This window comes from Callorhinchus milii, unplaced genomic scaffold, assembly GCF_018977255.1.
Source record: "Callorhinchus milii isolate IMCB2004 unplaced genomic scaffold, IMCB_Cmil_1.0 Scaffold46, whole genome shotgun sequence".
Lineage (NCBI taxonomy): Eukaryota > Metazoa > Chordata > Chondrichthyes > Chimaeriformes > Callorhinchidae > Callorhinchus > Callorhinchus milii.
In genome coordinates this window covers 345,778-362,887 of record NW_024704787.1, presented here as the reverse complement: position 1 = coordinate 362,887, position 17,110 = coordinate 345,778, and the positions used below count along the sequence as shown (strand labels likewise).

The window sequence follows — 17,110 nt, the reverse complement described above, 5'->3', positions numbered from 1 at the left end:
GGCAAGGGAGGGAGTAAGGTGAAGGGACTGGGATTGAGTTCTAGAGGGTGGGGACAGAAAACACCTAATGGAAGCTATGATGCTTACCATTTCTTAGTTTATTTATTGGGGCTATTCCTGGAAAAAAGCCAAATTTAGTTTCAAACTATATATTGATGCATGTGAATTACATAGCATATGAAATATAAGCATCATTCTAGATATTTTGGTGGTCAGAACCAGTCTTTGGAACAAGGAGTACCGTTGAGATGTAAAATTTTAAGTTATTATTCTGGGGGGAAAATTGCTAGGCAAAAGAGCTTTAGATGAGATCAAGATAATAGAATTTACAATTACTGACCAACCAGTTTTGTAATTTCAGGGACGAGTATTTGATTTACTTCCAGAACTATGCTTGAAGCTAATAATCCCTAAAGGGGCAGTGAGTGCTGAAATTGTTGACAGTGAAACACTGAAATTTCTGGTGCATGCTGAGGTGTCTAGATTTGTTCATATAATGAGAGTATTGTTTTGATATGTGACAGATTGTCATGTGACCTAATTGGATAGGCTACATAAAATATAGACACAAGTTCCTGTGAAATGTAGCATAGAGATATCAGAAAAAAATGATTATGTTCTCAAATCTTATTCTGGACAAGGTGCACTGCAAGATCCCTAACAAATTAGAAATTAATGACCATAACGCAAAATACTGCGGATGCTGGAAATCTGAAACAAAAACAGAAGTCGTTGGCAACACTCAGCAGGTCAGGCAGCATCTATGGAGAAAGGAAAGTGAGTCAACGTTTCGGGTCCACGACCCTTCGTCAGAACTGAGGCATGTTGGGAGACAGAGGCTTTTAAGGGCTAACAAAGAGGGGGAGACAGGGCAAGGAAGACAAAGGAGAAAATGGGGTAGAGGACAGGGGATGATGGGCTAAAGAGGTGTTAATGATGCAAAACCAAGGGGGGGATTGCAACAGAACAGAGAAATAGAGGTGTTAATAATGCAAAACAAAGTGGGGGGGGGTTGGAATTGCAACAAAACAGACAGACCAGAGAGTGAAAAAGTGTGTCTGGGACCCAGATGATGTGGTAATGGTCCCAGAAGAGGGGGAGGGAGGGGGAAGGTGAGCTGTTATGGTCTGAAATTTTTGAAATTGATATTGAGGGCAGAGGGCTGTAAGGTCCCTAGCAGAAAAATTAGGTGCTGTTCCTCAAGCTTGCGTTGTGGCTCATTGGAACAGCGTAGGAGACCATGGATGGAGAGGTCAGAGTGCGAGTGGGAAAGAGAGTTGGTGGCGAGAAACCAGAAGCTCAGGGTTGTGCTTTCGAACAGAAAGGAGGTGTTTGGTAAATTGGTCACCCAATCTGCATTTCGTCTCCCCAATGTAGAGGAGACCACATCGTGAGCAGTAAACTACATTGGTGGTAGTACACGTACATTGCTGTCTCATTTGAAGACTGTGTTTGGGGCCCTGGACAGTGATATAGGAGGAGGTGAAAGGGCAGGTATTGCATCTCCTGTGCTGGCATGGGAAGGTGCCGGGGGGAGAGCAATTGTTGGTGGTGATGGAGGAATGAATCAGGGAGTCAGATCACGGAATTCTGAGGGGAGGGCAAGATATTTTTAGTGGTTGGATCACGCTGGAGCTGTGGGAAATGGCGAAGAATTATTTGTTGGGCCTTTAAGGTATAAATTAATGACCTTAATTTGTTACATTTGGGCCCACTCATGTAAGGCATCTGGCAATTTGCACATTAACTAAATACTATAGCAACATATTCTACAACCCCCACAGGTAAATCTGTATTTTCTTTGTTGTTGTATGTAGTTTTTTTAAGGGGTTACAAAATGAATTGATTGGTTATTTATTCTGTTAAGTATCTAATAGCTGACATTAGTATTTAGTGTGCTAAATTAGTATGCTGCTTTATAAAGTGATGAATTCTGGCACAGTTAGGTAAAGTTTGCACTGAAACAGATGGCTCAGCTCAATGTACCTTGGTAGTTACATTTCCATGAAAATGCATTTGTGTGAATATCTATTCATTTATTCTTGTTCTCTAGATATTCAATCTTTCAATGCTGACGTATTCAGAAATAATTTGAAATGCATTTCTTTATTTGCAGGAAGAAAATGAAAAAAAGAGTACTCACCACAAGGACCAATCAGATAGTGAATCCACATCATCTGATAAGTAAGTTAAGTCACTTAACAATCATTTAACAGTGGAATTATAAGTGCATTTTTGAAAATTTTTATAATGGTCAATTTTTTTTTATAGTGGTAGCAGGAGAAGAAAAGGTCCATTTAAAACCATCAAATTTGGGACCAATATTGATTTGTCAGATGAAAAGAGGTAAGTTTTTCCTTTTTTTTAAAGTGGGGAGTAGTAAAAAAAAGTCCTTGCCTGCTCATCCCGTTGGGCCTGTAATTGTATCAAATATTTTGAACGTGTGGTGAAAATGTTTCATGAAATTTTTAAAATAAAAATTGCAGTAATTTGTAAATTAGTATTATTTAAAAGAATACTGTAGACATGGTGGAAGTAGTACATCTATTGTCATGTGACAAGAGTAAATTCAGTTGAAGATCGCATCTGTAAATCTGGAAATAAAACTTGAAGTCAGAGTGAAAATTGTTTAGTAACAAAGCATATAAAACTAATAACAATGAAAATTATCCTTGCATTTGATATAGTGCCTTATCACGTCGTTGCAACGTCTGAAAGCACTTCACAGGATATACTGTAAAGTGGATTTGACTGTATTTTGTGGGTGAAATGTGGCAGCCAGTTTTGCACGCAGTAAATTGTCCCACAAACAGCCTCTGACTCAGAGGCGCAAGTGCTACCACTGAGCCAGACTGACACTTTTTTGGGGTCAACCAAATGTCTTAACATGTGGAAACCCATCAGCATGTTTAAGAGTATCCAAACCAAAACTGAAAATTCTATGCATCCAGCCTCACGTGGAAATCCCAGAGATAGATTATTGGAATGAATGCACACTCTCTCCCTGGAGGGTCGCATCCTGCTTACCTACCTACCTGTGGAGTCCTGTAGCTCAGTGGTTAGAGCACTCGCTTTGCAAGCGAGAGACCTGAGTTCAATTCCAGGCAGGGCGAAACCTTGGGCAAGTTTCCTTACTCCACACGTCTAATAATAATCCCTCCAAAAAACGAAAAACAATAATAAATTGGTCATTTTCAATCTACGACTGTTTGTGGGACATTGCTGTGCGCAATTGGCTGCCGCGTTCGCTCACAAATATACAGTCGATTCACTTTACAGTGTGTTCTGTGAAGCGCTTTGGGACGTCCTCCCGACGTGAAAAGCACTATATCAAATGCAAGGATTATTATTATTATTATTACCTATTAGGCACAGGCTGGCAAGAACCAAGGGCTTGAGGACCCCAGAGTGTACGTTGGAGTGCTGCTGGAGATTAACCAGCTAAAACCGTATAGCTTGCAATTAATATCAATGTCTGGCAAACTTTCCAACTGTTTGTTAAGCTAGGACCAACCTACCCATTAGAGCTTTGGCTTGCAGGGTTAACAGGATGAATTCCTGCTCCCAGTGACTGGTCTGCCCTTCCAAATCCTACTGATGAGCCAGGCTGGCTGTGCTGTCATCAGTAATGCCCTGGAGTACTGTGGACCAGCCTGTCACCAGACTACCGAGACCGCGACAGAGAGCTGGCTCGATTCCGACATTCTGTTGCCAAACATGTCACCTTGGAGCTTGTTCAGCTCCAAGGAGACCCCGCTTATCTACTCCCTCCCCCATCCCCTCCACCAGGAGAATAGTCACTAGTTGGTTGTTCGACATCCAACTAGCACAGAGAGGCTGACACATTAAAAACCTGAAATGAAAATGTTTGAAGGATAAACAAAGTACTTAAAAAATGTTTTCATGATTGAGTAAATAGAAATGCATATTCATGAGCTTAACTGTGAAATGACACTAATCCAGCACATTTCTTAACCATCTGTCCCTGGAACTACTACTACCCCACAGTTGTGCCATGAATTTGTCTGTCTTCCCCCACGTCCGCAACATCGCCCGGCTCCACCACTGCCTCACCCTTCAGGCTGGCGAAAGCCCTCACCCACGCATTTATCATATCTAAACTTGACTACGCCAACTCCCTGGTTGTTGGCCTTCCTAACTTTTCCTTCCACAAGCTGCAGATCATCCAAAACTCTGCAGCTCATGTTCTCTCCCGCATCATGCTCCGTTACCCTATCACCCTCGCCTGGCTCCCCATTCCCTAGAGGATAGAGTACAAATCCTTGTCCTCGCCTTTGTGACCCTCCATGACCCATATTAACCTGTCCGCTCCCTCCGCTCAGCAGGCTCTGGCCTGCTCCACATCCCCCGCCCAGCCACCCCACCATCGTCGGTCGGCCTTCAGCCTATCTGCCCCCACCCTTTGGAACTCCACAGTCCCTTTACCTTTCTCCCTCCGTTGCCTTCTTCAAGGCATGTCTCAAAGCCCTCCTTTTTGACTTTGCCTTTGGCCATCCTCCTACCCCTACCCTCCAGCCCCCTGAACCCAGCCAAATCTCTTGACTATCCAGCGCCTTGAGGATGTTATCCCGATGTGAAAGGCGCTATACAAATGTAATTTGTTGTTGTTCTATTCCATCTGATAAAATGCTGTTTCTAGTACTTTTGTTTTGCATTCAATTTTGAAAAGAATGCAGCTTAAATGGAAGCTTTCATCAAAACCAAATCGTTGTATTGTGAAAGATCACAGAAAAGACCATGTGGCAGCTAACTGATTAAGTCTTGTTTTCTTTTGTATTTTAGTCTTATTCTGTGACCATATAAATGATCAATCATTCTACTTATTCAAATAGCTGAAAAGAATAATTTATTGCTTCACTATCTCTGGCAGTAAAGAAAATGAACACTTGATATTATTGAATTAAATAATCCTGTAATATGTGCCATCAGTCATTGGATGAGTTAATAACCACGTCCTATGACGTTTTCTCAAAGATACTATTATTTTTATTAATAGAAATTCTTACACTTGATATAGCACCTTTCATGTGGGGGTGTGTGTGGGGGGAGGTAGGGAGGGAGCTCAAAATGCTTCGCAAGATTCCCTGGAAAGTATAATGACTACGTATTTTTGTGGGTGAACACGGCAGCCAATCAGTGTACATCAGTGTTCAACAAACATTCATGAAGTGAATGAGCGCATTTTATTTGGAGGATTGTAGGCCAGGATACCAGGAGAAACTCACTTCTATTTCTAAATAGTGCCATGGGATCTTTAACATCCACTTGAGCAATCATTTAGCTGCCACATGGTCTTTTCTGTGATCTTTCACAAGACAATGATTTGGTTTTGATGAAAGCTTCCATTTAACCTCATCCAAAGAACAACAACTCCTAAAAATACAGCACTGCTTGAGTATCAGTCTGGACTTTAAGCTCAAAGTCCCAATGTGGCGTTTATCCCAATGTGCATCATCAACTTTCTGATGCACCGACGAGAGTACTCCTGACTGAGCCAGACTGACTTGTTTAGCTTGTTCTGGTTAAATCCTGGTTGAAAATTTCAGCTTCATCAATGTCATGAAAAGATGGTAGCCATTATCCCAAACCTCATCTTTTCCTGGACTTCTTCAGCTGAAGATTGACACTTTGCTATTCCTCACTAGCAGATTCAGACGGTACCAGGCTTCTTGGTTCTGGATAGATATTCCACTGCTTATCTAAAAACTATTAATTCTGCTGCAAACACCTGAGAGATTGTATTTTCCCTTCCGTTAGATGTTGCCCTTTAAGCATATATTTTGTATGTGACATTCCACTAGATGTAATAGGTTGTGTGTGACTAATGAATAGAATGCAATTATAGTACACTTGGGTTAAATGCACTCAGTGGTGTGACACTGAATTCTATTGACCAAAAAGGTTCCACATGTGATTCCTCTCCTTTTCTAGCACTACACTCGAACTTTGACTGTTCCTAATTACTATTTGTGCTAAAATTGAAAAATATATGAGAGATGATGGTGCAAGCCTACTCAACCGTGATGTTCCTAGGCAAATAGGACTTAGCTGTATTTGTTTGCCTTGAAATACAGTCACTACACTTTAAAGTAAAATCCTGGGAAGTGCTTTGACGCGTTTTGACAACTTGTGATAGCAGAGCATTTTTGTGCGGTAATTGCATTATTAGTAATGATTCAACAAGCTGCAACTGAACAGATGCCGTAAAACCATTAGTACGTAGAACATTAGCAAGTGATCTAGGACTTCTCACAGATGTTTGTTGTTTGTCACTATAGGTGGAAGTCACAGCTCCATGAACTGACAAAGTTGCCTGCATTTGTGCGTGTGGTATCAGCAGGAAATCTTTTAAGTCATGTGGGACATACCATTCTGGGAATGAACACAGTCCAGCTCTACATGAAAGTTCCAGGAAGTAGGACTCCAGGTATGTAGGCCAGCAGCATTGTGCATAAGTTGTACAGTTAGTAAAATTGCATGGATGTGATAGAAATAATTTAGTATGTTCACTGCACCCCGTAACTGAGGAGAGTTAGTTTCCTCAGAGCTTTATTTTTTATTCTGGAATCCAGGTGGTAGGCACTAGGCTCTGTGACCCTATCACCCCCATCCTTGCCCAACTCCACTGGTTTCCCATCACACAGGGGATACAGTTCAAGATCCTGGTCCTCACCTTCAAAGTCCTCCACGGTCTCGCTCCCCCCTATCTCTCCAACCTCCTAACCCCCAACCACCCTGTTCACTCCCTCCACTCAGCAGGCTCCGGCCTGCTTCACGCCCCCTGCCTTGCTCGCCCCACTATCGGCAGGCGGGCCTTCCATCACTCTGCGCCCACCCTTTGGAATTTCATCCTGCAGTCCTCCGTCTTGCCCCCTCCCTCAGCACCTTCAAGACCCACCTCAAGACCTTCCTCTTTGACAGTGCTTTCGATCTCCCTGCTTCCCCCCCTGCCCTCCACCCTCCCCCACCCCGACCCTGAGGTCGGGTCCATAACTCTGTCCAGCGTCTTGGGACATCCTCCCGACATGAAAAGCACTATACAAATGGTAATTTTGTTGTTGTTGTTGTTGGTAATAATTACTTTTGCGTGCACTGCTCTTAACGTAATCTTCAGAGATAATTAACTGAATAATATAGATTTAGGTTTGCTGTTGCCTGTAAAAGACGGTGAAATAAAATTAGTTCTCGCTTGGTACAATAACTTGTCTAATCTCATCACTTGGTTTAATCATGGGACATCTGCCATAATAAATATATTGATCTTAATAATGTGTTTCAGACTCCTAACTTTATTCAACAATAGAATTTTGTCAGTCGTATACAGCTTTCACTATGAAACAACAATAACAGCAGCAAAATCTCTGAACTTATGATTTTAAAGTACTTGTGCAGTGTGTTTAGATATAGAGGTAGAAACCTACACCAGAACTGTGACAAGTTATTAAAATGTGAAGTGAGCTAACTGAGGCTTACAGGAGGACTGAGTAGAGAATTATTTCTGGTAACAGCAGCAGAATATATTATGTAAATTAGAAACTGGTGAATATCAAAAATGTCTTCAGTATGCTTGCACGAAGTGAGGCGATAGAACAACATATCGTGCCCCAGTCATGAATTTGAGGAATAGCTTCAATTTGTTAAAGAAATAATATTAAAATATGGCTTTTTAAAGTTATTCCCTATAACATTTTATTTCCTATGAATTCAAATTAATGTTAGAATATTTCGAGATAAGACCATTGAGCAATACATCAGCAGCCATTTGAGTTGTTGGCCAGGAATATCACCACTTTTGCTTTGCTGGAATTGGTTAGTAAATCATATAGGTTCCAATTCATTCCAGTGGAATAATACGCAGCCAGGACAAGCAGGATTCTGACTAATGATGAAAAATTCTAAAGATGAAAAGGAGCTCAGCAGCTTTGATAAGAAGAGAAAACTATTTTCTTATTTTATGCCAGAATGCAGTGGGTGTAAATCCTCAAGAAAGCTAGTTTAAACTTTAAGGGGAAAAGTCTAAGATAGGGAGGGGGGGGCAAAGAGAGATAGAAGGCAGTCGGTCAAATGGCTTTTTCTCTTATCCAAGACTTTCTAATGAAAAGCAACATGTGATAATCACTTTTTGAATAAGTAAAAATGGAAACAGAAGTCAATGTCCAGTCTTCTTGGTAAATTAAGTTACAGCTATAAAAAAAGTCATAAAGATTATAAGTGTTTAAGTTTTATCCAAGATTATTCGGCATTGATGATATTTACATTTGATTGTCTCTGCTCAATTCCAGGTCATCAAGAAAACAACAATTTCTGCTCTGTTAACATCAATATAGGTCCTGGGGATTGTGAGTGGTTTGCTGTTCCTGAGGTATACTGGGGAGTTATGAATGACTTCTGTGAAAAGTAAGAGCATTTTATCAGTGAGCATTTTTAAAAATCCAAACAAACGTAGAAAAATATTTGTCAGTTAGAGATTGTATAGGCGGTTAAAAGTCAATTATTTATACGGATTTGTTCTTTCCAAAAAACAATTTATAACATTCCCAGCGAAAGGTTTAGAACCTGCGGGTCATGGCTACTAGAATTCTTTTAATTAATGGGTATCCAGTGGTTACAGTTTGTTTGGAGCAGAAAACTTAACTGATGTCCAAAAGTTGAATATATACAAGGTAAAGAGCATTATAAGGAATGGTAGCTGGATATTAATGTTAAGGACCTGTAATGTATTCTTGAAGAGTAGTGTCCATTTACGAAGATAGAAAAAGCGACAAAGCTGTCAAACATTAGAATGCTCCTTAAGGGCATTTTGATTATAAGCCAAATTAATTTATTAAAATTGTGTTTATCATAGTTGATATATTGCATATACATTTGAACATTCTGACCTTAAATGAACATTAATGCATTAGCAAGGATTCAGTGAAGAGAAATGGTTTTGGATTTATGGTTCTTGGCACTGGAAAAAAATTAAATTGGTGGGGGAGGGGAGAGAAGGTCATGATTCATGTCCTTAAATGGTGAGTGGCATAGAATCTAGATAATGGGATGTCAGAGTATTTTAAATTGACTGGGAATAAAGACCTAGAAGCAGATTTAAAATCAAACAAGAATGATGTGAAAGGTGTTCAGTTTGCTGTGTTGTTTTTTTCCCAAAAATATTTGGTTGGAAGCAGGATTGAAGATTAGATGTAAAGTAAATATTTATTGAGATGATGAATGCTTCATAGGTCACTGATTTCTCAACTGGGATCAAGAAGCATGTATTATTGCCTTGGAGCTTCGTTTGATTGGAGATCATACAGTATTTAAGAATTTTCACCTCAGGCAATTAATAGGCATGATGGTGCCTGTGATTAGGAAGATTGGGAAAGATGTGGGTTTGATGAGGAGAGCAGCCTTTTTATTATTCCATGCTTTATTTCAACCATGGCCCCTAGTTATAACAGTGCAGTAATTTAATGTCACAGCAGGCACTTTGTTGCACTGATTTAGTCATAATACAAGTATAGACAGTACCTGCTTCTTTGTGCTGCTTTTCAGAAAGCTTTTGCTGATATTATTACAGAAAAGTTGCTTGGTACAATATGAAAACCAATATAGTTGTCGTCCCCCCCCCCCCCCCCCCCCGCACAAAATCCAAATTTGACATGATTTATGTTGTTATTAGTATTTCGAACCTTTTTCATCTTTTTGTAAATGCAAGATATTCTCAAAAAATGGAAATTGCTCAGCTGCAGATTGTTTTTTGTGAATATTGCTATCATGCATTCAAATAGAAGCTTGTCCCTACAAATTTCTATTCTGCTAATATTTCTGTGAACTCACCATTTTAGAGAGAATCAAGTTACAGGAGTTTTGAGATAATTCACGAAAGGTATAAGAGACATTTTACAGTGCTTCAGTTGATTTCATTATTTACAACATGACTTCTTTCTTTACCATCCACATAACACAAAGCTGCCAAATTTCACACCCTATGACAACCATTTGAGATGAGCACTGTCACTAAAAAGCTAATCCTGGTGGCTGGCAACCTCAGTAATTTTTACTCTTGTTTTTGTGTCTTCCCTTCTTTCCATGCTGCCACTCCCCCCCCCCCCCCCCCATGCATTATCTGCTGCTTGCTGTTTCTCATTCTGTTAATCTTGTGATCTAGCAACAGAATGTCAAATGCGATCCTGACACATATAGTTTGTCAATTCAGAAAATTAATTAAAATATGAATTAAAGTATGATTAATTTCCCCAGATTGCACCTGTGTAGTATATTATGCAAGGACTAAAAAAGAGGGGGGAAATGGGATTAGTAAATTCAATATTTGTGTAACATGAAAATTCTTAACTATTTCATGTTCATATTTCACCTCAGAAATTGAAAAAGAAGGGAGTATCTCCAAGGCATCCTGGCCAACATTCCTCTTGGTCATTCAGCTTTTGACTCTATGGGATATTACTGTGTGAAAATCAGCAGCTGCTTTTGTCTACAAATACACAGTTACTATGTTTCACTGCAATTATTTATAAAGTGCTTTGAGACATTCTGATGATAATAATAGTAATCCTTGCATTTGACATAGCTCCTTATCACGTCTTTGAGATGTCACAAAGCACTTTACAGAATATACTGCAAAGTGAATTGATTGTATATTTTTGTGGGCGAAACACTGCAGGCAATTGCGCACAGCAGTGTCCCACAAACAGTCGTGGATTGAGTGACCAAATAATTATTATTACATATTTTTAAGTGATAATTATCCCTGGAAAAGCAATCCGCCAATCAACCAGCAACCAGGTTCCTACTTACTGCTAGGTAACCAGAGGTGGGTGGAGTAAGGAAACTTGCCCAATGTTTCGCCCTGCCTGGGAATCAAACCCAGGTCCTACGTGAGGCGAGTGCTCCAACCACTAACATACAGGACTCCATTTGACATCAAATGAAAAGATTATAAAATTATGACAGAAGAAATTAAATCCCAGTGAAGGCTTTTAAAAATTTTGGCCAACTTTGAGTGATGAACCATTAAATCTCCCAATAATTATACCCTTGCATTTGATATGGAGCCTTTCACATTTCAGAATGTCTCAAAGCAATTACAGGATTTCTCCTGTAAAATGTAGTAATTATATTTGTAGGTGAACTCAGCAGTCAGTTTACGTGAGCAGCAATGTCTCACAACCATGAAATAAGTATCTTAGAATTACTTGGTATGTTGGTCCTCTTAAAGGTATTGTTAGTCTTATTTACAGAACTTGTAATGCGATTCTCATGCTTTTTTCATTATTACTGATGAACTATTTCTAAATTTATAATTTTGAAGAACAAGTTTTAAGACGATTCTTTTAAAGCACGTAATAGCATTTGGCCAGAATGTCCAAATTTAAATTTTAAATCTGCTTGTGTCTAGAAATTGAGATATAATGTTAAAATAAAATTATTCCTGAATTCCAATGAAAATGTAGTTTTAATATTTTAATGGAAATTTGTGTCTTTACCAGGAACAACATAAATTTCTTAATGGGCTCATGGTGGCCAAACTTGGAGGATCTTTATGAAGCTAATGTACCCGTGTATCGGTTTATTCAGCGCCCTGGAGACCTGGTGTGGATAAATGCTGGCACAGTGCACTGGGTTCAGGCTATTGGCTGGTGCAACAACATTGCTTGGAATGTTGGTCCTCTTACAGGTACGGTTAGTGTAACTCCACAACATGCCTGTTCATGCCTTTTGCATTTTTGCCAATTAATTATTTGTAAAGTTGTAATTTTAACCAATTGGGAATCAATTTACTCACGAGAAAGAACATTTTATCCTTAAAAAAACTAACTAACTAGGCTTGGTGTTTATTTGTACATTTTGGCTGCCGAATTGTGTACGCTTTTATGACTATTTACAGACATACAAGTTGTAGTCTAATTTAGCTTTTACAAATACATTTCTGGGCAGATATATTTAGTGTATATTTTTTGAGTTGAAATAGATTTGTGGATTAAAATTGTATTATGTATTCTACAGCAAGCCAATATAAACTGGCAGTGGAGCGATATGAATGGAATAAACTACAAAGTGTAAAGTCCATCGTTCCCATGATTCATCTGTCCTGGAACATGGCACGCAACATCAAGGTGTCTGATCCCAAGCTTTTTGAAATGATCAAGTGAGTACTAAAAAAATTAAATAGCTTTAATTACTATGTTTTAGAGAGTGCATTTTTGTGTTTTAGAAAATGCATGATACTGGAAGAATTTTTCCCTGTGAGACGTCTCAATGACATGATAAGGTCTATATCAAATGCAAAGGATATTATTTAACGGCCACCTGAACAGGCAGACGAGACTTCTGTTTAATGTCTCATCTGAAGGTTGGCACCTCCGACAATGCAATACACCCCCAACACTGCATTTGAGTGTCAGCTTAGACTATATGATTCCAATCCCGACATGGGTCTTGAACCCACAACGCCTAATAATAATCCCTCCAAAACCAAAAACAATAATAAATTGGTAATTTTCAATCCACGACTGTTTGTGGGACATTGCTGTGCGCAATTGGCTGCCGCGTTCGCCCACAAATATACAGTCAATTCACTTTACAGTATATTCTGTGAAGCGCTTTGGGACGTCCTCCCGACGTGAAAAGCGCTATATCAAATGCAAGGATTATTATTATTATTATTATTACCACTGCGCCAGGCTGACACACACAAAAAGTCATTACAGTGAAACTCTGAAATGCTTGGAGATGTTCTGAAGTGATAGGCTCTTTATCAAATGTTTTATCCAATATCCTTATTTATAATTCGAAGAGTCCATTTGCCTTCTAGATAGTATTTTGTTTTTTAATTTTAGCAATTTATATGTATTTCCAATTCCTTTTTCTCCCCTAGTCCATTTGAATGTTTTACCCTTCTAGCTATAATTCATTCCAAAGTCTTTTTCCCAAAATACAATACTTCAGATTTATCAGCCTTAACCTACATCTGCTCAATTATTTCTAATCTGTCAGTGTTCTCCTGAAGTGTTATACAATCATTCTCACGATTTGTCTATTCTCCCCTGTGAGTAAATTTGGGCATATGAGATGCTTGAACTAGATTTGTGTTTGGATTATTTTCTTGCTTTTGCACTTGATCATGAGAATTATGGATACTTTTGTTTCTGTAGGTTTTCAATGAATGTGTTGAGGATTAATTTGAAGTGATCACTAATTCAGACTCTGTCAAATAGCAGTATTGCTGTAAATAAGATGCACCTTTATATAAAAATAAATCCTTTATGGGTAGAAAAATTTCAGAAAAGAAAAATATTAAAAAGCCTCTAAAATAGATATAAAGCACCATTGCTTTGTTCAGATTAAATGAAATATAACAGTAGTGATGATGTTTGTATTTTTAAATGTGTAGGTTTTGAATGAGTGTCCATTGCAGGATTCCTTTGGTTTTCTGAAAGATAAATAAACAATTGATTGGTGGGCACATAAATTGTGAATCCAAAGGCTTATTGTGTGACTTTTTTATATCACACATTGACTTTGGAATCCAGCAAAATTGATATTGGGTAACCTTGTGTCTCAGAGCTATTTTAAGAAATTATTAAACCTATGTATGTATAGCTGTCAGTCTTTTCATTTGTGTTTAAAGCATTATTAAGGTGTTAATTCCTAGCCAGTTGCTTTATTATGGTTGTTTAAAAAAATGTTTTTTAACTTAATCATTAAGCATAATGCTATTGCCATAATTTGAATACGCTAAATTCCTGGGTGACATGTGGCAGACTCTTTCAATTTTGTTATGCCAGGTAATTAGTTACCCAATTCTTAATCCTAGTCTTGACATCCATTTATATTCGGCTTCTCTCTCCAAACCCAGAGGAGTTATTTCCATGACCAAGTTATTGGACTTGATACTGAGCAGAGTTAAAGGATTGATCAGTTAGGTGTAGTGACATTACTGGCTGCAGAGTGGTTGAGGTCATAAAGCTATTTGTGTGATCATCTTCCTGTGCTCAGTTGCACAGGATTAGAGCCAGTAATAGAGAGAAAATAAGCAAATTTGATGCTTTTNAAAGGTTTTGCTAATATTAAAATTCTTTAAGCTATTACATTCTTTGTTTAGGTACTGCCTATTGAGAACACTCAAGCAATGCCAGATGTTAAGGGAAGCTCTCATCAGTGCAAGCAAAGAGATTGTATGGCATGGCCGTACAAAGGATGAGCCTGCACACTACTGCAGCATTTGTGAGGTCAGTAAAACAGTTGTATTCAATATATTGTCACTAGGTACATGCCTGTGGCTATATTTTGTTTTTGATTGCTTAGGTTTAAACTGGTTCATTGTTCAAAACCTGAATCCCCTTTCCTTTAAATTAAATAAGTGATTGGATACAAAACCTTGATTCATGTTGGAGCACATTTGTTTTCATGATCCATCAAAGCACCAGTATGAATTGTTCCACTTCCCACAGCAGCTATCGATTGTAGGTGGTCTCTTTCAAAGGTGACTGAACTTAAATAACAGACCATTTTATAATGTGTTCTTATAGCACCACAGTTCTGGAGGTGGGGATATGTATCTTCCTGCATTTTCGAGAATGCTTCAAGGCATCTAAATTGTTCATTTTTGCCCACCTGACAATTTTTACTTTTTAATAATAGTTTTACATTTGTATAGCGCTAATCATGTTGGGGGATTTCTCAAAGCTCTTCAGAGAACCGTCTGGGAACCTGAGCTAGGGGTGGGGAGATTTAAGGAAGGAGTGTGGAGAAAGGTTTTACAGCAGGCTTTAAAAGTGGGAAGAGAAAAGAGCCAGAGAAGAAACTTTTATTCTATTAGTTAGGACTTAATTCAAATTCAGTTTCCAGAAGTGAATATATAGTCTGCACCACCATGTCTTTGAGTACTATACATTTTAAAGAACTACAAGAAGTGCCATTACTGCATATGTTTTTTACAATCATTATTCGGGACACTTACTATCAGTTTTTGGTCATGTGAATATATTAAAAGTAGGTTTTCAGGCAAGAAAAGGTGACCTGAATAATGTTTTTCCACTGGAACCTAATTTTATAATAGGACAAAGATATTATTGGTGTATTACAATTTTTTTGTATTTTTTTGCAACAGCTGGAGGTTTTTGATCTGCTTTTTGTCACTAATGAGAGTAATTCTCGGAAGACCTACGTAGTGCATTGCCAGGACTGTGCTCGTAAGGGCAGCGGAAACCTGGACAATTTTGTTGTGCTGGAACAATACAAAATGGAGGATCTGATGCAAATCTATGACCAGTTCACATTAGTAAGTTATTCAAATACCAAAAATGATTTGATATTTTGGGGGAGAAATAAAATTATTGTAATGTTAAACCTGATGCCACGGTTGTGGAGTATTAAAAGTGTTGGTGAATTTGAACTGTATAAAAGTCTCCTTTTGCCTAAAGATTACTTATTTTAACATGCTGAAAGGCATATATATGAAAGTCAGAGAGCGGAAGATAAAAACAACAACAAACAAAAAAAATGTGTTTATATAGCACCTTTCATGTCGGGAGGAAAGCTGAAACAAAGCTAACCATCACTATTTTCAGATGTTTTGTTCAGTACGCTTTGAAGTCCACTAATATTAGATCTGAGAACGGATAATGCCTCTATTAGAATTGATTAGTTTAATTAGAATTAATCTTCAATAACATATTCTAATTACGATAATCCATTCTCTCTATTGCAGGCTCCTCCACTGCCTTCATCTTCATCTTGACACGTATTGTTTTACGGACAACTAGCAAACATCTTTGGTATTCAGGATGTGACATCAACTTCCACTGTGTTACACCACTAATTTTTGGCTAACCCATGTGGCTGCTGACTGAAAGCTGTGTGTCTATGCAACCTTCCAAGTGCGGAGTGTCAACAAAACTGGACAGGAGTGGAGCTGCTCCTTTTCCAGGATATATGAATTCAAGTAAAGCTGTTTTAGCTGTACCTATAAATAACTTTTCGTATTTTGTATATATCAGAGAAAAAAACTGGCAACATCACACAAAGACTACTGACTTGAAGACATTCTTTTTTGTATTACTCTGTCTTGGGCTGATGAATTGGTTTCATCATCTTTTTTCATTCAAATTTTTCCCTTCAAAGTAAGTACTAGCTTAGCTGGTCATTTTTGTATGGTAGTTAGGAATTTTAAGTCTCTCTTGAGGACAACATCTATTAAGAAAATTTTGTAATGTGAAAAGTTAGGTGAGAGAGAATTTTTTTTTACTGCTTTTATGTTCATCTGTCTTGTTATTTTGAAACCATGATGTTTAAATTTGTTCTGGTTTCCTAGTTAAACTAAACAGCCAAGTCACAAAGAATGATAAATGGGTTGCACATAGACTAAGGAATAAACTTCAGATTTGTGATTTTTTTGTTTTGTTTCTAATCTTGATGTAAATTTACACTATTTATAAATGCATATTTATTCCTTGAAAATATTTGTGGATGGAATGCTGTTATTTTTCCCAGAATACCTGCCATTAAAATTTTAAGGAGTTCTGTCATTTCAAACACTACTCCTAATACGTTTTCTATGTATGAAATAAAAACTGTTGAGCATTGTAATTTTTGAAACATTTAACAATTTATATTCAGGGAAGGTATTTTCAAAAGCACATGTTAGTTATTATGTATCTTGAGTTTAAATATTGTATAACTAAACTCAGGGCAAGCTTTCCTTTGTTCTCATAAATGTTGATGCATTAGCACCTGAAAAACATGGTGTACTTCTCCCAATGTTTCCCATTTCTGTCAGTTGAAACGTAATACTTCATTAATGCACCTGTGCCTGTTCCTCTCCCAGTTCACCATTAATTTGTCCCACAATTACATTTTAACTGATTCCAAATTAATCCTCGAAGAATGATTAGAAATATAGTAATATAAAGTTGGCTGATCTTTAGAGATGTACTCCTGTAGCCTGAGGTTTTATTGTACACTGATGACTCTTAAAAAATAAACATTCACTGACTATAGCGCCATAATTACATCGTAATTATCGCTATATCAAATACAAGGATTTTTATTATTAATTGAGTAATACAAAATTTAGGTGAATCTTAAA

The 17,110-nt window shown here is 37.9% G+C and overlaps 1 protein-coding gene across 1 annotated transcript in view; it reads left to right on the top strand.

The window, feature by feature from the left end:
- Positions 1-16,482, top strand: part of kdm6a (lysine (K)-specific demethylase 6A) — a 143,165-nt gene extending 126,683 nt beyond the window's left edge. Inside the window, 9 exon segments of the mRNA XM_007901685.2 lie at positions 2,117-2,184; positions 2,272-2,346; positions 6,300-6,448; positions 8,304-8,418; positions 11,511-11,698; positions 12,028-12,169; positions 14,126-14,252; positions 15,134-15,304; positions 15,734-16,482. Of these exon segments, the coding sequence (XP_007899876.2) occupies positions 2,117-2,184; positions 2,272-2,346; positions 6,300-6,448; positions 8,304-8,418; positions 11,511-11,698; positions 12,028-12,169; positions 14,126-14,252; positions 15,134-15,304; positions 15,734-15,763 (1,065 nt within the window). The 3' untranslated portion in view covers positions 15,764-16,482.
- The last annotated feature ends 628 nt before the right edge of the window (positions 16,483-17,110 follow it).